The sequence below is a fragment of the Cylas formicarius genome, unplaced genomic scaffold, assembly GCF_029955315.1.
Source record: "Cylas formicarius isolate icCylForm1 unplaced genomic scaffold, icCylForm1.1 PGA_scaffold_4__25_contigs__length_36172078, whole genome shotgun sequence".
Lineage (NCBI taxonomy): Eukaryota > Metazoa > Arthropoda > Insecta > Coleoptera > Brentidae > Cylas > Cylas formicarius.
In genome coordinates this window covers 19,400,380-19,425,462 of record NW_026844334.1, presented here as the reverse complement: position 1 = coordinate 19,425,462, position 25,083 = coordinate 19,400,380, and the positions used below count along the sequence as shown (strand labels likewise).

Sequence of the window (25,083 nt, the reverse complement as noted above, 5' to 3'; positions counted from 1 at the left end):
CAGGATATAATTCCCGGGTATTATAATCAAAATTGATTTCGTTAATGGGTATCCATATTTAAATCGTCTTAGTTATTAATTCACGTGACAGGTTGAGATCTGTTTTAATACTGTCTGGTTTATTTATTGCTTCAGTAATTGATGCAGGAAATCTGCAATTGCTGCGCGGCACATCGTCTTTGTTCTGATCTTAATTCCACAAACACTCCCTTAAATTAACCTCTGTTTCGTTAATTCAACGGCTCTGAATAGAAAAACCATATACACCAATAATCTATGATTTCAAATTCCTCCGAAACGAACTTATTTTGTAATGATCGGCGCAATGTAAACGTAATTTTGTCACGCAATGTTGACACCTCCTAAATTTCTCCAAGTAAGTTTTCCAAGCTGCTTATATGCGGTTGGGTTCGCTTTAAAGTTTCGTCACATAAAAGCGCTGAAAGATTTACACCGATGAAACGTGAATTTGACTTCTCTTAAATGCCCGAGTTTCCCTGTTTCTGTTTTCAAAGAATCAATTTCGATTGAAAAAAAAGCTGCACGGATATTATTTCGACTATCTCACATTAGTTCCCAGAATTCTCTTAGTCTTTGCCTTTTTTCTTATGTTAGGTCGTTATCAACTGTCAAACTTCAGGTCACCAAAACGAATTGTTACTCCAAAAACAAACATACAGTGACTCACAGCTTAAATGATGCAGTCGCTATAACAAAAACTAACTGGTTTGAATATCTATTTATTTATTTGGAAAACAAACAACCTATTGAAATTAAAGAGCAAAGAGCCTTCTAAAAAAGTGTTAAATGATGCAAAAACAACTGAATATTTTCAAATACTTCTGCTAATATTTAGAACCTCCCTCATCGATCACGGCGTGTAGTTTTCTGGGTATTGATTCAACTAATTTTCTAGTATATAAATTTTTCAATTTTAATTCTTACTTAGATTTTCTCCATACTCATATTGTTCCATCGAATCTAAATAAGTTTATTTTGGTCCCACCGGCAAATCTTTATCGATATGCTCTCTAGCGAATACCAGTCTCATGCGTCTATTTCTTCGGCTAATGAAAGGCTTATTTCTGGCAGTTCGACCATGTAAATCATTCTTTGGCAGGGTTCGTCGACTTGTTTCGGGATTACACCTTTTTCCAGACTGTCTTTCCATCTCGACTCACATCTTTGAAGCACTTTGACTTTGGTAATCCAATACCTCCCTTACAGCCCATCTTTCCTCATGTTCATTGAAGATCTTATTTGGAGCTAAGCTGGACTTATTCTCGACCCTAATTTCATTACAGTAACGCTCAATAATATGCTAAACAGTTGACGGACATTTATTTACCATTTTGGCTATATCTCATTTCTGTGATGAGTAATAATTAAATTTCTCTCAGAAATCGTTTTACTAAACGAAAACGTGTGTTAAAATGTCAAACCAAACAAAAAACAATTGCAGTAATAAATAAATGCAACATCGTCTTGCTAAATTTCAAACTGATAAGTTTTGACGTCAATATCGCATATAATTTAATTAATTCTTTATTGTTAACTAAGTAAGGCATATTTAAGACAAAAAATAATTCACACTTCTTTAGAAGGCCCTTTACTAACTTACTTCCAATAAGTTGTTTTTTGCCAAATAGACCAGTTAATTTCTGTTATAGCGAATGCACCTTTAAGCTGCGAATCACTATATGTTGCTTCAGGCAAACATCAGTTCATTATGAAAGCACATATTATAAAAGACGTCTTGTATGTAATTTTTTCAATTCATAACCCAGGAAACGATGACAAATGAGAAGCGTTCATTTCAAACTAGACATATTCTTATAAACTCATTTCGAGAACAACTTTTGGGTATGTCTGGGTCGAGACTAAAAAAGAAAATTTTTACGTAAAAAGTGAGGATGTCTGGATTTGAACATACGCTCCTCCTGAAATGTCAAAGACGACAACTTCGATTTGATTGCAAATTACGGAGAGCTCCATAATTGCAACAAACTTTTATATATTTGTCTTTCCGCACAGTGCTTTGATTTAAATTTGACATTTAAAATTTGAAAATGTGGCTAAACCTTATAGAATGTTAATTTATAAACGGTCACCCGATACTGTAGTACCACTCTTTGCCCATATATTTTTTTGTGTGTAAATAATATCTAATTTCAAAGTCCACGACATAAATGCTCGGAAACTTGATCCTGTTGTAGGACTTTATCAAACAGGGGATATGACGATCGAGTTTAGTCAGCAAATGTATTTCGCGCAAAACGCGATGAAGTTTTAAGTTTCATAAAAATCTTCCTAGGCGTGAACTTGTAACGTAGATTATTTCCATCACTTTGCATTAGAGTGACGCTTGGTTAAGGAACGTGGCGATACCACTTTGAGTTCAAATTAGAAATAAGGCAATGAATTCGACATAATCTGTGGAAGAGTGTCTACTAGAATATCTTAGTTGATCCAGACGAGTTTCGCATGTTTTAACAGTTTTATTAGTTTGATGTAGTGCGGTTAACTTTGTGAGTGATTTTTTTTATTATTTTATAAAAATTTCGAAGATTGAAACGAAATCATTCACACTTATATATAAACTAAAATAAATCTAGATAAATGGTGATTAGCATCAAAACATAACTTCATATCAGGGCTTAATAATTTTACAAATTTAAAATATAAAAAAGCAATCGGATTGCATAAAATGCTTAATGCAAAATTTACCAGAGCCCTGAAGTTACGTTTTTTGAAAAATGATAATGTATTTTTGTTCGGCATATCAAGAGTGTGTAATATTATTTCCACAAATAACTTTATTTTTACAAAACAATTAAATACCCAGTCTGATATTATTATTACACTACTAATAAAGACAAAGTTTAATTTGCAAAGCAGCCAATCAAAAATAAAAATTTCACTCACTTTCTACTTTACATTTTGTTATTCAGCAGGTTATATTATATATATCCAACAAGACCTACAGAACTGGCACAATTATAAATATTAATAATAATGTACAATAAGAAAAAACGGCAATTAAATTTTGTGTATAAACGTCTAGAAAACGCTAACATCTCACTCGTAAAACCCGAATAAATCCTTTAACGTCTATATAGGACGCGTTTCAGCGTATCTAAGTTATTTTTATTTTATTTCAGGCCGAAGGACTTAATACGATCGTTGGGAATGCATTCAGGATGGCCTACGCGGCTCAGCTGCAAAAACAATCAAGTTTTCAAGATGTAATTGCATCTCAATTGGATCAAAGTCAGGCAGACAAAGTGCTTTGGGTAAGTGTTCAATTTACGCGACAGAGTCTCATCCAGTTTCGCCCTTTGGATTATTGCTTTAAGTTTCGTTCACGTCGGAAAATGCAGCACTCAAATATTCGTCCCGGTTTTCCAATGTCGAGCAAAATAAATTGATATCGATATATTGATATAGGAGCCCTAACAACTAATTGTTCGGACGATGCACAAAATAATTAAAAAACATAATTATACTTATTTTAAATTGATTTTTTTTTTGCCTTTTCGATTGAAAAATGAAATCACACAAACAAAATATCAAAAACATACCGAATTTGCTGACAAAGAAATATTCGGAGGCATTTAATTCTTTTACTTTAAATCGAACATTAATAAGAAGTAACATCACCTTGCGCGGCAATAACAGCTTTTATGCGTTTTGGCATGGAAGCTACCAAAGTCTTGCAATATTCGGGGTTGAAAGTGTTCCAAATTTCGGTGATTTTTGCCTTGAATGCTGGAACTGTACGCTGAGGATTGTTGCGCAAAGTTTTTTTCATCCGATGCCATAAAGTTTCAATAATATTCAAGTCGGAGCTACTTGATGGGCACCATAAAACTTTCATATTATGGTCCCCAAACCACTTTTTTGTTGTTTTCGCAGTATGGCAGGACGCATCGTCTTGTTGAAATATAACATTTTCATTTCCAAAAGTTCGTTCTATTGATGGAATCAAACTTCTTGATAACATTTTTTGGTATTTTTCTGCATTTACAGTACCATCAATGAACTCGTAGTTGCCAACCCCTTTACCACTCATACACTCCCATATCATAACACCCTGGGGAAATTTTACCGTGCGCTTTAGACAATCTTTGTCGCCTACACACCCATCAAATTTTGATTCGTTGCTGAAGATAACGTTACTCCACGTTTCCGTTGTCCAGGATATTTTAGATTTTGCCCAATCCAAACGTTTTTTCTTCTAAATAGACGTTAATAAAGGTTTTTCCTTTGCTTTTAACAAAAGTAGATCATAAAATATTAATAATTTTTTTATTGAAACAGGACAAATTGTAAACTTACCTTATAAAAACTCAAACCAGACTTCTGCATCCATTGCCTACAACATTCCCTGGAGACATTTAAGTTTGCCTCGTGATTCCATTGCGCTTCGTCTGCTAGTTTTACAAATTTTGACCAGGATACGACGATCTCATTCAGTGATTTTAAGGGGCAATACTCAAGTCGTTTGAAATTTTTTGCATTGATTTACCTCTGCAGTACTGAGATATGGTAATTTCTCGCACTTTTTTGTTTGTTGAAGCACCGCGCGTCATTTTCTTATCAACTATTATAAAAACTTGAAAGATACAACCCGAACTGACATCTCGGTTATCTGAGCACACTACATTTTACCATGGGTAGCATTGATTTCTTAGTCAAAAAACATTCGCGTCCGAATCTTTATTTGTCAACAAACTTGGTATATTTCTGTTATTTTGCTATGTAATTCATGTGAAATAAAAAATAATTCATTTAATTTATTTAAATTTAATTTAATTAATTTAATTAAATTGATTATTCAATCGACAAAGCAAAAAAAATTCAAATAGATATAAAAATGTCTTTTTTATCATTTTTTACATCGTCCGAACATTTAGTTGTTCGGGCTCGTACATTATATCAACTTTTAATATTTTTCATAGGATCAGGTCAATTTTAATTTGTTTATAGTTACTAGTATAAGTTGAAAAGACTTTCGTCGAGCACATAAACCACAACCGGTTTAACAATCTCTGATCAGATTTCAAATGTCTCTTTTCAAGTCAATAGAAATTTTAATGTTTTTAGTTGTATAGAAATTATAATACCCGTGCAACTCGTGACTAAACAAACTCTTGACGCTTAGAAAACGACACCACAAAGCAAAGTTTAAAACATGCATAAAATAAAACATACTCAAATACAATAAATTATAGTCTGTGTACATCTTATTAAAATGCAAAATCTGCAACAACTTTATAAAGATCAGACCCACCATTATGGATGAAACCTGTCTTAAGCGCATTCTGACTGGCATATTGAAAACTTTATCGATATTTTATAGTCGGGAAGTAGTAAAAGATTCATTACGTCCTGTAAACAAGATGAAACTAAAACTTTAAATATAACAAAACAAAAACGTTTCTGGGAATTTGTTTAAGATACGGATAGAATATATAAGCAATTTTAGCATCCACGTTTAAGTAATTACTACTAATTAGCAGGAAGTTGTTTATTAAGCTGGACTATTTTATAAGCGGATGGAATGTAGATTACAAGTCAGTGAGCAAACGACTTTTGGTATAAAACTTTTTCTCAATGCACCAATTAAATCCAATATAAATATAAAATGAAAGTATGGGAAAAAGCTTGAAATAAACTAACCAAAACTAACCAAATTATATGAGATATTATGCATTTTGTCAAATCTGGAAGTTCCTTGCCGATGTAACATAATTTTTTTTAAATAACTTCTACACCACAAACTATTTTTAAGAAAACGCTGATTTCTGTCATTATATTCTTATTGTTTTGTACAGTGTCCAATAATCAAACTAATCGCACAGCTTACAAATACAAGTGAAAAAGTAGAAATGATTTCAATAAAATGGCGCAGTATCACCCATAAGCCCCTGTTTAATTTAATCTTAAAATTAATAGAAAATTTAACTTGAAAATTGAAATGAAATATTGCTATGATGCAAATAAAATATAACAACTAAATAAATATTTTTCAATATTCAATAAAAAAAATTGAGTTCATTTTCAAATACATGTTTATTAAGGCTATTTGTGCATTTCGTATAGACGCATCTGGTGTTCGCCATTGTACGAAATCTACATACAATCAAAGTAACCTAATAATGAAATTGAAACATTAGTCCCAATGAAAGATAAATTTTTAAATAATCCTCATAGGGATTTTAGGGACTTTACTTACGCTGACATTTCAAATATGTTGGAAAAGTAATTCTAAGAACGAGGCGGATATGTTCTCTTCAGTGTAAATAAGGTAAGTTATTTTGAGCACCATAAAACTTGAAGCCAACATCAGGAAATGCTTCACTCATTCAACACCTCTGGCAAAAATTATAATGGGAGGACCAGTTGATAGTTTACAACAATAGTTAAAGCAAATCAGGTTATTTTGTTGGGATATGTCACTGTTTCCGACTTATGAGATCGAATTTCATGCCTCTGAAAACTGAAGCAACCATTTATTGTGGTACTTTTAAATCACCACCAGAAGAATCATATTCTGTCTACAGATCTCAGAAAAATCAATAATTATTTCTTAATAAGTTTTTCTACTCCCGTCTGTAAAATACTTAATTACCCACCGATCTAGCGTGCGGGGAGCGTCACAGCAGTTTCGTTTCCCACGAATCCGAGCGACTTCGGACATTTCCGGGATTTTACCGCACGGGTTTGGCAGCAATCGGATGTTTTCGGAGATATTTCCCAAGCTTTGAATTTTGACGTATGTCAATTCTGACAGTCATGTCAGTGAATGTATTCGTGTTTTGGGAAAATGTACGCAAAAACTAACGGTTGTAGAAAAAGTATAGTATGCAGCACGTTCGGTAAACTTTTTAACTCACTCGTTTATTAAACACTCGCTCCGCTCGTGTCAAATAAACTCGTGAGTCAAATGCCGTTTACCGCATTTTTTGCATAATATACTATTACGATGACTTAATGAGGGATGTTTGCCAAATGAATGCGAGAACAGTTCCGTAATTTATAAAATATCTGGATTATTGTACCGGATGTTTTTCTACCAACGGTTTCAATTATCAAATATATACCCTACTAACCACTGTGTACTCTATATATTATATTTATATTTGCCGTTGAGATAATTTACTATAGAGTATTTGAAAACATTTAAATATTTACATTTCGCGAATAATGAATACGATAAATGAATACCGTTTGGAATTTGGTAACGTGCTCCAAAATTTATGAAATTGAAGCAAAAATAATGCCTCATAATGGAATTGTGCTGCACATCTTGAAACGTCAACTATTGACTCTTCTTAGATATGACTATAAGAAAAAGTAACTTGAATGCTTTAAGTAAGCGCTTAATATAATAATAAATTAATGTAAAATGGAGGATTGCAAATTCAGATGCATGTAATGCATACATCAAAGCATAGAGATTTAAGTTAATATTCCTTCAGGCAGCCGTAAAATTGTTCCTCCTTAGTGTGGCTCCTACGTATAACCGTACTTATTTGCATTGTAGTCCATGTAAAATGAGAGAGCTATTCAAATTCACGAATATAATTAATAACAACACGGATGTTGTTGCAGGAATTCTCAAAGGTCCAAAACATCTGTTTTAGTTGGGGGTACGCTGAAAGGTCGATTTGTCTTTCTTTAAAACCGACAATAAATTTCTTTCGTTTGCGGAGGCACCAGCAAAGGAAACGGTAAATGTTAACACACATTATAGAAATTGTACAGGGAGATAAAGTGAGGTGCGGTAGAAATGTTTGCGTGTTCCATTAGGGTGATTTATTTGGGGAATTTCAAGTGTAAGTTGGAGAACGAAATTGGCGCAGTTTTTCTACTGACTAAGCAAACTGAATTCGGACCGCCGCCGCCACCGCAGAGCCACATTTTCATTTCGATTCTTGAGTTAAAGGTAAAAGTAGCCGAAGTGGCTGGTCTGTTATTTTAACGCCCATTGTTTTCCTTCCCTGGCGATTCTTTTAATTCAACCCTTGCCATAACTTCGTTATTTTATCATAAGCGGTTTCTCCAGTAATTCGATTAAATTTTGGGTGGATCTGTTTCAAAAATAATTTTAGAAACTAGTTCTTCTATATTGAAATCGAGTACTAAATATCAATAATACATAGATCAACAATAAATAGAAGCACACTAGCATTGAAAATTTAACCATTCAAAGGTAAACGCATAAATCTTATATCGATTCGAGGGTATCGACACGATTAATTGCTAATGCTTCTCGATAATAAAATGTATTAATAGCCCTTATACTTAGATCCAGGAAATAGACTGCGGAAAATACGGCGAAATTGATTTCCTTCTCAAATAATCTCAATTGATATTTCTTATTTTGTTTGTATGCTTGAATTTCAATATATTCAAAACATGAATGAAAATTAAAAAAATTACAGGCGCTATAGCCAACCTAAAAAGAAACCGAATGTTGCGAACCTTCTTTTAATATTTTTATATGAACTATTAGTCATAACTTTTAATCGTGGATAGTTGGAACACCTTTCTATAAACTAGCATCAACCCAAAGGGATATAATTCAACGAAATGCATATACTTAATATCAGAACACACATAACTATGGGTAATATTAAGACAAAAAGTCACACAAAATGTTATAATATGAGCACTCTCCCACATGCTAAGGGTTAGTTACCTCATGCATGTGTTCTAAATACCTAAACCGTTGTTTTTTGATATTTTGCTAATTTTCGCGATTTTCATTCAAACCTCCTGAAAATATAACTTTTATCACACCCCAGGCTTCTGATCTATCGTCCAACTCATTTGAAATATCATAGTCTACAGATCACTCTTCGGTTTTCATTTTTTCTTTAAACTTTTCAGTATAAAATATTTCCTTTCTTTTTCTGTTCTCTTTTCTCCTTTCTTGTTTTGATTTGTTTGAATTACACAGAATTGCCGGAAAATTTAAGGGAAATTAAAAACCACATATATAATATGTGGCTGTTTAGGGTCACCTACGTGGTATATTAGTTTTAAATATTAATCATCATTCGATGTTTTTTAACTTCAACTTTAAAATTGTTATTTATTAGTTAAATTTTTTTATCAATTTGACTCCGCCACAATTCCTTGCTTGTATGTGGCAAACACGTTGCGACAAAAGGTTTTGGTGTTTTAGATAAGTATTTAGTTAGTATCCTTAAATCATGGTAACCATACATGGTGTGCAATAGAAATAATAAAACTTGCAAAGTTCTGCGATTATTTTCTTGAATATCCGCCTTACAAAATGTTCCTAAATTACCAAGTTAATTATTATTAGTATTATATTTTTGTTTCAGAACAAGGAGTTATCGTCAGCGCTTAGGAAGGATAAATCGGACGATCAAGAATTCGAAATGGACGGTGTTCGTCTTACACAGAGTGATGCAGCTACTCTTCGTGTGGATTCTCGACTAGTACCACCTAGTACGATCCCTGGATTGAAATCACCTCACCGATATAATGTCTTAGGCCCTTCAGCTCCTGAATGGTAAGAATCTTGTATAAACCTACTCAACATTTTAATAACTGTGTTATGCCATAATCTCAATATTTGATTCTATGACCTTGACAGTAATCAAGTCAAATCCCAGTCGCAACAATCCACACCTAGCAGCGAAGAAAGCAATTCACCTACCGAGCTGAATTCATACAAGAAAATGGCCGAGAAACCTCCGCTGATCAAGAGGATAGCAATGGGATTAACCAGCAGTATAGCAGAGAGCGACGAAGACAGTTGTCCATTAGTGGGAGATGGAAACAACAGCAGCATACCAGGTAGCAGATGAAATTAGTTAATGTTGACTAATTCAGTTATTACTTGTTACAAATTTCTAGGTAGTCCAACTAATAGGTCCATTACAGGAGGGTATGTCAATCAAACCGAGGAAGTCAAAAATAAAACGAATGAAAACGAAAATATGAAAGACAGGATGGGAGAAAATACTAATGCGAATTTAACAAAACGCATAGAAATTGATAATAGCCTTATAAATAGGAATGACCTCAAATTCAAAAGGATATCGCAGCTTAGTTCAAGTAGTACAAGTTCGGGAACGCAAAATGACGCCATTATAGGACTAACTCCCCCACCGCCAGCTCCTGAACGGACCGACTCTCTTAATAATAAAGAAGAGGGAGAACTTAGGTGAGGAATTGATAAGGTCTTGTTTCTCAATGTACTTAATCAAAAAGAATATAATTAATTAATTGGTTTTGTTTAATTTATTGAAGTAATTTAATGAACTGTAAAATATTTACAGAAAACAGATGTGCCAATAAAAACATTTGTTTTAGGTTAGCACCTTGGTATCAAGCTGGCATTCCAAGAGAAATCGCCTTAGAAATTCTCTCTCAAGAACCAATAGGATCGTTCATTGTAAGAGAAAGTACCACAAAACCGGGATGTTTCGCTTTAAGCTTGAGAGTCCCGCGCAGTTTTCAGCCATCGGGGATAGCTCACTATTTAATAGTGCGGACTAATAAAGGCTACAAAATTAAGGTATCTGGAAAAATACATTTATGTAAATTTTCACATAGTAGGAGTACCTGCATGTATAGATTAGCTTCATTCTTAAGCTAAATTTGAAAAGACACAAATTATGCTATTTGCTTCTCCTGGAAGCTCTAATTTCTTGCGTGATCATATTAAAAAGTAAAAAACTTAGGAGTGATAATGGATAGTCAATTGAGATATAGTGGCACCATTTCTAATGTATGTAAAAAGACTTATATATCCCTCAAAAGGCTATATGCAAATAAACATATATTGAATTTTAAAGTGCGAAAAAAACTCTATCAGGTGTCCTCTCTAAAGTTATATACTGTCTTCCATTACACTATCTATTTTTAACCGTTGGTGATAAATACAGATTACAAGATATGCAAAATAGCTGTGCTCGATTCGTTTATGGTTTGAGGAAGTTTGATCGTATATCAGAAAAAATATTTGCGATGACTCAAAACAAAATACCTGTTTCAATTTTTACTCGCAATTGTCGTATTTAAAATCATGGAATATTCTTTGCCAACGTACGTCAAATATTGTCTAGTGTTTCGGTATTAAATTCACAACGCACCTCTAAGGACGAAAAACATTCTGGATATGCGCTAGCATAATTCTTGTAAATTTGAACACTGCTTCAGCTTAAGCTTCATAATATTTGTAATAAATATTTTGCAGTTTTAATATTTAGGAAAAAATTTACGTTCCATTTATTTATTATTATAGCTTGTTGTTTCATTATTATAATAATATTCGCTTAATGTTGAGTAGGTGAGATCAACATCTTAAGCTAGACTTCGCCGTTTGTGATGTGTAACTATATTAGTTTGCATTAAGTAATTTTGTCTAAACCTTGTGCAATAGTTTAAAATAACTCAATAAAGACTATTATTATTATTATTATTATTATTATTATTATCATTATTATTATATTTAGTGAAAAATAAAGTTCATTGATTGGCAAACGACATCAAATGCGAAAATTTGTATATTTCTAGCGGAAACCCGGAATTTGAGGAGTACTATAAAACTGTTCTTAACGCGTCAGATGATAAGGTAGAATTTACGTTGTCGCATTGCAATTTACAAATTAAATATTAATAATATGAAATAATCTCTATTTTTGACTCACCATGTAAAAGTGAAACTATACTCGGTTTGTAGATTTTTATATATAATAGCAGTAACACAGTAACTACAGTAATTACTGGTGAGTGGTGAATTAAGTATAGGTGAGTCAATTATAGGAGAATTTTCAACCTAAAAATAAATACATTTCAAAAGTATCTGGTTTTTTCAATAATTAATACAATTACTACATCTTGAAAATTTTTGGCAATATCTTAATCTTTACGTCCAGTGATGTGCAGATATTATGGTCAACGTATAGAAGATTTGTTTTCGGTACCGAACATGGTAGATCATTTTTAATTCTTCTTACGTCTTTTCAACATTATGCAATGTAAAATTGTGGGATATGGACCTAGTTGTGGACTTCTCTTATAAATAGGAATTTATTAGAATGTTATTTATAAAATGCGATTGGAGTTTTTTTCCCCACAGTCTGTCAATAACTGGCTTAAATCATAGATAAGCCATCCACTTAACACCAAATTTTACAAAAGGAAGAAAAAACTATTTAAACTTGTAAAAAACTTTTTAATACATATTTAAATAATTTGTTTTTCATTTTCATATGTGTCACTTTCCAAATAACCGACTAGTTATAAAATCGTCAGTATGCTCGTAGGATATTTCTTTTATTTAAATATGTTTTTTCAGCTCATCCTCTGAATATTCGCGATAGGAAAAACAAACTGTAGGCATATAATAATAACCGTTTTATTTTAATTTATATAATATAATGAATTTTCTTAGCCAAGTCTTGAATTCACTTTACTAGCATGTGTTTAAACGCCGATATTTTTTTAGGGCTTCACGAAAGAATTTACAACCCTGGCTTCCCTGATAACTCATCATTCGGTTATGCCGGAACTTTTACCTTGCCCTCTGTCACTGAGTCGTTATCATCCCAAGTTTTTAAGGACCGATTCCAAGAGAGATTTTGCGGATATTGACTTGGATCCAGAATACAACGCATTGGCAGACTTCAGGAAAATGATGGCGGATCTGAACGTTTAAATGGCGTATTCTGAAAAAAACTGATTTAAGCAGTGAAGAAACGATTTCGTTCGATTGCAGTGCCCAAGTGTGAAAAACTTTTATTTGTGAAATGTACTTGTGAGAAGTCAACAAACTAGTCCGAAATTTGTAAACGTTTAAATGAAAGACGCAAATTTGTGTTCAAATGTGATACTAAAGCATATTATTATTGAGGGACTGGAACAAGATAATATACAATATTTGTTGTACTTTAAACGTCCTCGTTAAAAAGTTGTTATGTAATTAGGTTTATTCATATTTATACACAAGAGCTGTTTTGAAAGTTTTTTTTAATTCAATTGCTTATGGTAATAATATTTTAATAAATGCAATGTTAGACGAGGTTTTTACCAGTTTACAATTTTTTGTAATACAATAAATTTATAAACTAGATACGAAATATCTGCGCCCCCTCATATAGAGCGGCCCTGAAACAATCCTGCAAAATCCTAATGAAATATAATATATCCATTCACTGCCGATGGATCGCCCGTTTTTTGTTGTTTCGTTATAACCCCGCCTTTTTCACTATACAATTGTTTCCCGCCCTAGAGTATAACAATAAACATTTGCAATTTTTTTCGCCTAATTGATTATTATTTTTCCTTTTCAACCTAAAATAAGAATTTCAACGAATATGTGATTAAATTTGTTGGGAAATTGCGAGGTAACTTAAGTGCAAGAAGTATTTTGACACTTGTCAATTTAGACAGTCACACATCTACACTTTGATAAACTCAAACCAAATCAAACTCGTGGCAAAAATGGCGATGAGCAAACTTCCATAATATACCAATTTTTATATATCGCCCACTGATGCAATAATGGCACATAAAAAAAATAGCAGTTTTTAGTTAATTGTACCATAAAAAATCGCACTTTTTTATTTTAAGAACGAGAAAATACTGGCTGGAGTGAGTTAGTGCCACTATTGAATTTCCCGCGATTTTTAACGATCTTACGCGCAAAACCGGCACGTAACCTAGTGTGTCTGTGATTGGCGCAGACTACGTAATGTTGGCAAGAAGACGGGAACTCCTTATAAAGTCGTAGAAATGAGTTACGATGCTTTTTTCATTTTAAAAAACTAGTAACTCAAACTTCTTTTAACTTTCATAGTTCTAGCGATATATTGCCAAAATAAATGAGGCGTTTGTTTTCAAAATAGAAAAAGATGCTCCTGACATATTTTTCTATAAAACATCTTTTAGTGAAAAGAAAAATACGAGCAGGCGCGACTTTTACAATGACTTTTGAAAATGTGTGTCACTTTTATAATAGCCTTAAAGGTGACAAAGACTGAACTGTCGCGGTTTTTTAGTTACTTTGAAAATAGTACTTTTTGTTTATTTTCCAAAAATCAGGTCAGTTGGTCGTTGCTTTTATTGTAGAATAGCTTAGCCTTTGTTTACGTGCCATGATAATTCCTTTGTCTTATAATTTTAACAACAGCAGCTCTCTACCAAAAAGTATAGATCCGTTGTTTGTTTATGTTTACATGTTAAAAGACTACTTGTCTGATAGTTGTTTCTTTTATTTTAGAAATAATAATTAATGAGACATGTATCAAAAACTATAGGTCGATTATTTTTCAGTTATAGCATTTCGATGTTTTTTGTAGTTATTGTTTACGTGCCAAAATTTATAAAGGCACATTTTTTAATGTTTTATTAATTTCGAGTTTGGGTTTTTTATAAGTTATACTATGTACCTATCTCGCCAAGAAAATGCTGTATTATATTTTTATAATAAAATGATGTTAAAACTTTGATCCACTTTTTTATAGAAATTTTTTTATCGAATTATTGCACTTTATTTGTGAAATTGATGGATGCAAATAAAAATCAATAACGGCACAAAATTTAAAACTGTTAAAAAAGAACCTCAAAAAATATTTTTTGTTTTATAAAGAAAATAATACAAATCACTATATAATTATAAAGACATCACTAGAGTAGGAGAGTTGATATGACTTATCTCAATATTTCAGTTTTTATTTTCCTAAATCACTGATTTTCTGGAAACTATTATTTTGTGTATATGCCACTATTGCACCCACTGGGCGATATATGATAGTTACAACTCATTGGAAATTCATATTTAATATTGTTTTAATGATTTTCTGTACAGAAGGAATCAATTGCTAATCCTTTCTTTTAAAACCACACAGGTTCAGACTATCAGTAATTAGGTCAAGTGATGCCCAATAATTTTACTTATCCACACGTGTAAGTAAAAGATGTAAAAAGCAATATTCTGGAACACTGTTTTTGAAAGCGCTTTAGGATACTCTTTCTCGTTGGATATTATTAAATTGGAATTTGTATATTTAAGTTACAGTACTTATATCATATGAGTTAACTGATGAAAAATCACTAAACAATTGGAAGTTTCTAATGAGGACAAACAGCATTTCAAGTATTGCGTTACAACTCAAGACAGACTATAACTTCAAAGGCGCTTCACAAAACCCGGCGACAACAAGCGGGGGTCTCATACAGCGTTTATGTAGTGCGTATAGCTAAAAAAATCTAAGATTTTAATTTGCAAACGATCGTCTGTCACCATTTCAAAACGAAAAGTGTTCCGGTTCTTGTCTTTGTTAATGTTAGGTGTTACTAATTAGAACGTTGAGTTCCACAGCACCCAAAATTTGATTCATCACACTTTATGAGGAGTTTATTCACGGACAACGCATTTTAACGTTATTACGTTATTATTTTTACGTTTCGATATTTGTTACACCTACCTACAGTTCCAGGTGTATATTGGCTTGACTCTTGTTATGACTCTAAAGTTATCGGATACCAGTCAAAACAAATTGCGGCCGAGTGTCGCCATGACTAGAACAGCTTCTCATTAAATCTTACCATCAACAAATAGAGTTAGGTTCGTGTAAGTTGTATATATGCTCATAGTATGTTATTTTATTTATTTGTAATTAATCTTTAACTTTACAGACCCCCATTGAAAATCGCCTTGTTTGTAATTACGGGTTACCATGGCAATTCTATATTACAACTTTGATGTTAAACCAGTGCATTCAATAAAGTATCGACACAACTCCCCAGGGAGTTGACCTGCTGCTATTTGTCTTGGAGAATTTGTGTGTACAATAAAATAAATATGGGCCCGGAAAACACAGTAAGTTCGTTTTTGTATCATGTAGGCTACAGCCCAATTTTAAATTAAAACTTTGTCGCTGTAACTATTGAACTATTTTTTGTTTCTTTCTAACAATCGTTAGACATATACCAAACGCATAACAGTAATAGGCATTAATTACCTCTTTTATATTTTAGGTATCCAGAAAAAAATTCGATCCCGGGATTTTCAGGCGTATATAAAACTTACGAATCAATGATATAGGCATATAAAGTTCTACCAGTTGGTGCCCTTATAGATTCCGTCCCATTTTTAATAGATATAGACTATACTAACATAGGTTAAATGTCAGCACCGCAATTTTTAATGTATTCTTGTAATTGTTTCTAGGTATATAGAGCACAGGAATGACTCACGAAAAGTCACTAAGTTAGATTTTAGCAAGTGCTACTTTCATGTTTGTACTATTGCTAAGAGTAATGTTTTTCCTTACATATACATAGGTACATATACAATTAAATATATGTCGTTTCCCCATAATGTGGTATAGATCACAACTTACACCTCCAGATATTTTTCATGGCCACTAATATTACTTGTATTTAATATATGTACCTAAATTGAAATTATATACCTAGCATAATGCCCACTATATGACAAATTGAGGCTTCATATTCCAATATACCTATATATTTTATAAATACATGAAACACTACACATATTGTAATAGCAATGTACTATTTTAGAACATTTAGTAGACGGTTCTAATAACTTGTACTTAGTATGTATAAATATTGAAATGCAAAATAAAGGAAAAAAACAGAAATATATGCAAAATATCCTGCGAATGAAAATAATATTTTGATGGACATGTGGTGCACTTTCAAAATCATTATAGCATAAAATAAACTGTGATTGCTGCAAAAAAATGTTTGTTTGCCAGTTGATGACGCTCAAGATCTAAATATCTAGAATATCCGGTTTGTAATCCCGACGACGGGGCAATTATGAATTTGTGATATATCATCCGTTCGTTTGGAATCCTGCAGACGTTTCGCCAAGATCTCACTTCACTTCTCTTCAATGCTTGCGCTCCGAAAACACTTCGAACATTGTAATGATATCCTGGAATATATTGTCAACATTATATATATATATATATATATATATATATATATATATATATATATATATATATATATATATATATATATATATATATATATATATATATATATATATATATATATATATTCTCACGTATTGACTCACGGATGGAAAAATGTGATGACACCATATTCCGGGATATCATCCGTTCGCTCGTTGAACTCCGACTGGAATCCTGCATCCGACTGGAATCCTGCAAATCTTGCATCCGACTGGAATCCTGCAGACGTTTCGCCAAAATCTCACTTGGCATCTTCAATGCTCGCGCTCCGAAAACACTTCGAACACTATATGATGACACTATATTCCGGGATATCATCCGTTCGCTCGTTGAACTCCGACTGGAATCCTGCATCCGACTGGAATCCTGCAGACGTTTCGCCAAAATCCGGAGTGTTTTCGGAGCGCGAGCATTGAAGATGCCAAGTGAGATTTTGGCGAAACGTCTGCAGGATTCCAGTCGGAGTTCAACGAGCGAACGGATGATATCCCGGAATATAGTGTCATCACATTTTTCCATCCGTGAATCAATACGTGAGAATATATATACATATATATATATATATATATATATATATATATATATATATATATATATATATATATATATATATATATATATATATATATATATATATATATATATATATATATATATATATATATATATATATATATATATATATATAACAGAAATATATGCAAAAAACCCTCCTACCGAAAAAATTTTGAAGGAAATGTGGCGCACTTTCAGTCACAAGTCACTGATGACATGACGTAAATTGGTCGCAAATAGTAAGCCTTAGGAATAGGACACTCTATATGACATATGTCGAGAAGTGTCCGAGGAATTTAAAAATGTCTTAATATACTAAGTGTGTTACTGGTATATATAAAGAATATATTTAAAATAAAGTGGTAACTTGTTCATTAAACTTCACACATTCTGTATTCATTATATCACCATAAGTACAGGTAAATCTATTGTATTTAACTTTTTTTATGTATTATAGGTTCTGGGATAATAAACGGGCCTGCCGATGCATATAAGTATAAGCAGTACTTATACTTACTTATAAGTTACTTAAATTAATATTATAAAAAAATAATTGGAACAATAGCATAGTCGGACATTATTTATTTAAGAACAAATTCGGGAACGCGCTGACGTTGAATGGATAGAATAGTTTGGTAAAATCACGTATTCTCTGGGTAGGGAACGCGCATGGTCGCGGTTGGGTCTTTGGACGTGGACGGTTGGCCACATTGTTCAAACAATTTCATTCAACTTTTTTGCTTGTTGACAATTTTCTCTTAAGTTGACGCTTGACGTTGCATTTTCCGGCATTTATCAAAAACCTTCTTGAGCATCCGCTTTGGGGTTTGTTTTACAACTAAAAAAGATGTAATGGTTGCGTTATTTCGATATAGTGGTGGAGTATATACTTTTCAACATAAGTGAATGCCTCAAAAGTTATGTCCAGCAATACTGCAAATGGTAAAGTAAGAGGCCCTGGCCGGCCTCCTAAAAAGGCAGTATCATGTACATGGTGCAACGAAACGAAGCAGCCACTTCAATACGTATTTCCTACCACAAATGGCAAGAAAGAATTTTGTTCCAAGACTTGTTTAGCAGAATTTCGTAAAGCATATACGAAAGGTGGAGCTTGTATTCAGTGTGACAATTTAATAAGAAGCAACAGCAATCCCCCTTCTAAAGATTACTGCTCAACATATTGTATGAACAAGCATCAGAAAACTTTACAATCAAGAGTTGCAGCAGTTGCCCCAACAACTCCTTTAGAAGGCTCACCTGGACCTTTTCAATATGAGACATATCAACAGTTTGACTGGGAAGAGTATCTGCGGGAAACTAACAGTATTCCAGCACCACAACATTGTTTTAGGCAAGCTCTAAATCCACCTTTAAATGATTTTAAAATTGGAATGAAATTGGAAGCTCTAGACCCAAGGAATGTCACATCAACATGCATTGCAACAGTTATAAGTATACTGGGACCCAGATTAAGGTTAAGGTTAGATGGTAGTGATAACAAAAATGACTTTTGGAGACTAGTAGATTCTAGTGAAATTCATCCCATTGGCCATTGCGAAAAGTCTGGTGAAATGTTGCAACCTCCTTTGGGTAAGTAATAAAAAAGATATTTGTGTTTGTCTGTGGTTGTGCTTTTATATGGAAAGTACGAATTTTTGTGTTACTTCTGAGTTAGTGACTCGACAACACCTCTGTTAAACAGGTTTCCGCATGAATGCAAGTTCATGGCCTATGTTTCTACTGAAAACTTTAAATGGAGCAGAAATGGCCCCATCCAAAATATTTCAGAAGGAGCCTCCCATGCCGAGATCAAACCTTTTCCAAATTGGTCAAAAATTAGAAGCAGTTGACAAGAAAAATCCCCAACTTATTTGCTGCGCTACGGTTGGTGCTATAAAAGATGATCAGATACATGTTACATTTGATGGATGGAGAGGAGCATTTGATTATTGGTGTCGGTATGACAGCCGGGATATTTTTCCAGTTGGTTGGTGTGCAAAGTCTGGCCATCCATTGCAGCCTCCAGGACAAAAGAATACTCCTGGCGCAAATAGGTTTGTACCCTGAGTGTACTTAGTTCATTTTTACAATTCCTCTAAATTACCATGTTGTAACCGAAACAGTGATAGAGATTAGAAATTGATTAAATATTTCAAAAATGAATAAAAAGATACATATAAAGGTGTTTTCTCAACTTTTTAGATTCAGGTTTAGGCCAGCATTTAGTGTACCACCTCTTACCCCTCCAGTCAGTTCTTCTGCACCTGATATTGTGCAATCACCAGAAGCGGACACATCAGCACCTTCACCACCCCCAACTGTGATCTACATTAATAAAACATGTTCTGGAGGCAACCTTTTCGACACCAGTCAATTGCCGAGAGTAATAGAGGATGTTTCACTCACTACCTTGATAAAGAAACTTATTATTCATTTGCTTGGAATTTCCAACAAATCTGAAAAAATTCTGGCTCGGTTGGGTGCATTGCAAGGTGACGAGATGGTCATAAGTCATGAAGGAAACACATTTACAATAAAGTTGCCTCATTTTGGTTCTGTGGGTGACTTGAATGGAGTGTTTCAAACGCTAAGTCAGGCTTTAGGGTGTTGCAGTAATCTATTCAGTAAGATTTTTACCTTGAAAAGATATTTAATAGTTTAAAAACAATGTTTCTAGGCTTGGAGGAAGAAATAAAAGAGTGTTCCCAATGTGAAGAGAAAAAGTTATCTCAACCTCCTCCTGCCAAGAGGAAGCCTCCAGAACAAGAAGCTGCTACATCAACAACACCCGCGGAACCTTCAAACATTTCTGAAACGCCAATGGCAAACTTGAGCAAAATTCCCACACAAGAATGGGGCATTGAAGAAGTCATTCAGTTTATTGAAGCTACGGATCCCTGCCTAGGAGTGCATGCTGACTTGTTTAGAAAACATGTATGTATTTAGTATAAATTATATTAAATTTCAAATCGTCAGTAATATGATTTGGCTCAATGTACTCTTTAATAGTGGTTTTTATTTTTTGCAATTGTTTTAGGAAATTGACGGCAAGGCTTTCCTGTTGCTCAACTCGGATATGATGATGAAATATATGGGCCTCAAATTAGGTCCAGCACTAAAAATTTGCAACTTAGTTTCTAGGCTTAAAGGTAGAAGATTTGCATTTTAAATAGTGTCAATTCATTTTCCGTCTAGCACTGTTCCGTACTTGGTGGTATACTACAGTTTTTCTGTTTAGAGATTTAGTTAAATTTTGTTAATTATTCTGGTTTGACTGCTGGAAAATTTATCTGTAAAGTGCATTGGGGCCTAAGTAACTAAATATTTGCAAAAGTTTGCACCCTCCACGGTAAGGTAATCATTTGATTAGATCAGTCAACGATGTCAAATAGTAATTGATTCTGCATACAAAACACTGAATGGATAAAATCTGATGAATCAGTTTGCTCTTAGCATTGTTGTTATGATTTTTTTTATTTCCCCTACCAGATCAAAAATACATTTGTTTTAAATGTAGAATCTGGCGAGGTTGAAACAAAGGAAATTAAATTTCGTTATCAATCAATCGTTTTTGAAATGGGTATTTCATAATTTCAGAAGGTGAAAAAGTATTAAACAATACTTAAAATAACTTGAAAGATTACTTTATAGCAATTGTTGAAGATCTTCATGAACGGAGGTTTTCTAAGGGTAAAATATATTGAATTTCGGTTACCATTTTGGAAACTTGAGGAATATCATAATCACAGACTACTGCCTCAGAAGTTATCCACTGTTTGGAAAATACCAATCAGTGACCACATGTTCCTCTGAAATGTTGAAATTGTTAAGCTACATATTTTTAAACTGACCTACAAAAAAGGGGGTAACAGTATTGCTGGTTGTATTGGCCAATATCAGCTATAAGATAATGTAGTCAAATAATTTATCTGTTACCGAGAAGACACGGAGTTTATAGTGGAAGAGATATATTTTAAAAATTTGTTTACTAGACAGAATATTTAGGGTCCAAAAGCTTTTCACTGATTTTGACTTTTTGCAATTAAAATAACACATGTGATTTTATTTTAGCAGAGGTGATGCGCCTGTGAGTTTTTGCTATCATGAAGAATATGTTAGTAAACATATTGTATGGTGTTAATTGCAAATCATAGACGTAATAAAGGAAGTCATATTTGTTTACAGGTGTTGTTACAATGCTGAATTAATTTTTGGGCTGATTGTCTCCCAAATCATTCTCTTGGGGTAGCATGTAAATCTATTTTACTTTTCCTATCTTTTTGTCATAATGTTTTTTCAGACCTTCAGGTTTTACTATAGAGTACTGTGATATCACTATCTCAGGGAAAAATGTGTAATTCATATTTTTTCAAAAACATACTTACATTGTGCTTAACACTCATTCCTTAGACAGCATGCGGCTCCCCAATAAGTTTAACAGTTAATTAATGATATCCTCTTTGACAAAATAGAATTAATTTTTCAGAAACTTTTTCTGTTTTATTATTGTTATTGTTTTATTAATTTCTGTATTTGTTTTCGTTTTTTCTCGATTTTCAGAGTGTTGACAGATGACTCAAATAAGTATGGTTCTCAAAATCGGTTAAAATGAACACTTTTTTTTTTAATTTGGAATCTGTCATTTTTATTTATCTTGTTTAGGCAAGTGCCAAATCACAAAATCAAGAAATGGCGTGTTACCTTAGAAGTATTGTGTTAACTATAATTAGTACAGGAAAAATGTACTAAATGCCAATTTTCCTTTTTGATCATTTAATATCCATTTTGTATATTTAACATACACAAAACTGTTCTTTTGATATCTGTTAGAAACAAATGCTGTAATAAAGCAAAAGTGTAGCATACCAATTTTTATTTCTAATCATTTGTTAAAACTTTAAGTAATCTAATATATCATTTTTCTTTATAGGTTTGGTTTTTGCTTTATTCCTGAACAATAAAATTAATTTTATATATTTTTATTTCAACCCTAACAATGTGCTGCAGTCAACTGTAGAAAATTTGCATAACCAATTTTTTCTATTTGAAATAAAAAAAAATGCGCTATACAGATATAAACACATAGACAGATAAGTCACCGGTTCACTTAGAATAGGAAATTTTCAGTAACTCTATTTAAATTAATATTTCCTCTGATTCTGTTTTCATAACCGAACATTTGCCATTATCATACCCAAGCACAGAACGGCTTTATCAGAAAAGACACATAGTCTCTTTTTACCAATTATTGTAATTTACTTTTATCTTGCAGGTAGTTTTTCCTAAAATGTTTGTGATATATAACATTATATATTTTAGTTGTTACATGATCTGCAATGTTTTTTGTACAGTCTTTCTTTTACTTTTGTTTAGAGAGGGAAGGGTTTTTATTGGGCTCTGTCTATATTTGTGACATTTAATTGTAAAGGTTATATTTTTGGTAAGACTTGTAAATATAAAACCTAACAAGGTATAAGTAAAAGAAAGAGATTAGCAATAGAAAAAGAGATGTTTAGACTATCTGATGCATAACTTAGAGTTGCATATTATTGTCAAATTAAAAGCTATTGAGCAAAGCTAACAAGGATTTGTTTATTGCACCTTGGGATTTTGGATCTAGTTACCCAGTTCATCATGTATTTAACATAAATAAAACAACGTTTCCCTAAGTAAAAAATAATTTAAAATGATCAGTGACTTAAAAGCTTGTCGGAACATCTATTGTTTTGCTTGAATTCTTGTTATAATAAACAAGCAAATAAACTGCCAAAAGATTGCAGAATTTATACATACTTTTACATTTGGTAATGTTTGGTCATTTAACTATTTGTTTTTACTACATCATCTGTATTGTATATTGTGTTATTGTGTCATAATAAAAAATTTGATTGATAAGAAGTCACACCTTAGAGTCCGAGTACAATGATGTCATCCTGTCAATACGTTCAATTCAAGTTTCTACTTTCACTTACATTAACCATTGTAAGAAATAATGGGTGACGTAATTATGGTCGTTTCTAATTCTACCCGAACGAGGATTGCGAACAATTTATGAAAACAGAAATTTCGAGATTTAACTTATATTTTTATATTCAGTTTCAATGATGATCCTTGAAAATTATTTGAAAAACATGCTTTTAATACAAATGAAATAACATTAATATAATAATTTTCATCGTGTGTGACTGTTTTGCGTCAGGTAATGTATGTCTTCAGAAAAAAAAATATTTTTACGCATTTACGTACAATCTAATATTGGATTGGATCAACGCGGTAATCCATGAATTTTGTGTTTTGAAGGTTGGTGATACAATGTTCGCTCTTTATTTGATCAGAAATATGTATTATTGTAAAAACAGAATAAAAGAGCATGATATAATCATAATAAATCGTTATATGTTGGGCTACCATTCAAGATTTCCCTACCTTTTTATATTCCCAGGCTTACGTTACCCATCGCGATCTATAAATTACGTTACAGTTAACATTTATATTTCAACAGAATGTAATAAAGGCGGATAAATCTTTTATCATAATGACGTCATAGAGTTGTCAGTTACTATGTGGAGTGCGTTATTATATCGCGTTCACTCTGAAAATTTTCCCATTCTGCCACTAATAGTGCTAGGTAAATCCTTTACTTTAGCACAAATGACAAGAATCATATTTTTTAAATAATATTTTCTTTGTTTTAGTTATGACCACAGATAATACAAACATTTAATTACCGTTGAACTGTGGTGATTGTTAAAGTGTTTATGTGGGAAATATCGTTTTAAAATTGTATCAGGAATTGGAATAAAGGGCCTTAATCGGATCCTATATACGTCACTTTTCTTTACAAAAATTTGTCAAAATATTGGCAACTCCGATTGAACATTAAAGTTGACAAAATTGATGCAAAATTCTTCTTATATAATTTTGCTTTCTAAAATTATCCCTAGAGGCGCTGTGTCCTGGAGTCTCCAAGATATGTTATTCTATTTCACTGAGTTTTAACTAAATTACGTTGTGGGTTCTACATAGATTAATGAATATAATTTAAAAAATACATCAATTTATATGTATTATATATACATTTGTATTTTTTTTTACTTATGTTCGGTGCTTGCAGCAGACTGACCTGCGTTAAGTTTAACACACCGGAACAAAGAACCTTTTTGCGTTATATTTAGCCATTTAATTAAAACGTTCAACACTTATAAAAATTGCATTTACCATAAAAGTTAAAAAAAACTAACCTATAGCAACAAAAATCCACCAAAATAAACAAACACATTTTGCTCCAAACCTCACACCCAAATTTGACTGGAAAATTTTGCATAAAGAAGCAGTTAATTCGCATCTTTTTTTTTACATAATGTCTCAAACCCGGAATAAACAAGGATAAGATATTAATAACGTTGGAGTATCGACTTGATAAAATCAATTTTTGCGATGATATTATGGTGAGTGTTCCGGCGCAAAACTTGAGCGGCATAAAGCTTTCGCCCACAAATGCACACGAAAGCTTCTCAAGAATATATGC

At 32.5% G+C, this 25,083-nt stretch overlaps 2 protein-coding genes and 1 long non-coding RNA gene across 7 annotated transcripts in view; all 3 read left to right on the top strand.

Moving 5' to 3' along the window:
• LOC132701227 (EGFR adapter protein-like) overlaps window positions 1-13,070 on the top strand; it is a 148,565-nt gene extending 135,495 nt beyond the window's left edge. For all 4 annotated transcript variants that reach the window (XM_060669003.1, XM_060669002.1, XM_060669000.1 and 1 more), the window contains exons 2-7: window positions 3,162-3,293; window positions 9,360-9,550; window positions 9,635-9,837; window positions 9,898-10,207; window positions 10,357-10,561; window positions 12,497-13,070. In XM_060669003.1, coding sequence (XP_060524986.1) covers window positions 3,201-3,293; window positions 9,360-9,550; window positions 9,635-9,837; window positions 9,898-10,207; window positions 10,357-10,561; window positions 12,497-12,706 — 1,212 coding nt within the window. In that variant the 5' untranslated portion in view covers window positions 3,162-3,200 and the 3' untranslated portion in view covers window positions 12,707-13,070. The remainder of the gene's footprint in view (window positions 1-3,161; window positions 3,294-9,359; window positions 9,551-9,634; window positions 9,838-9,897; window positions 10,208-10,356; window positions 10,562-12,496) is intronic.
• A 2,437-nt stretch (window positions 13,071-15,507) lies between these two features.
• Window positions 15,508-16,766, top strand: LOC132701228 (uncharacterized). Of its 2 annotated transcripts, none has more exons than XR_009618738.1 (3): window positions 15,508-15,622; window positions 15,688-15,871; window positions 16,030-16,766. It is a non-coding gene; the product is annotated as an uncharacterized LOC132701228 (long non-coding RNA). The 2 variants fall into 2 exon arrangements; XR_009618739.1 differs by having other exon boundaries at window positions 15,602-15,616.
• A 1,465-nt stretch (window positions 16,767-18,231) lies between these two features.
• Window positions 18,232-23,139, top strand: LOC132701106 (polycomb protein Scm). The gene is made up of 5 exons (XM_060668790.1): window positions 18,232-19,145; window positions 19,258-19,609; window positions 19,758-20,179; window positions 20,233-20,489; window positions 20,593-23,139. Exons 1-5 carry the CDS (start codon window positions 18,476-18,478, stop codon window positions 20,722-20,724), a joined length of 1,833 nt encoding a protein of 610 aa, XP_060524773.1. The 5' UTR covers window positions 18,232-18,475; the 3' UTR covers window positions 20,725-23,139.
• Window positions 23,140-25,083: the final 1,944 nt, after the last annotated feature.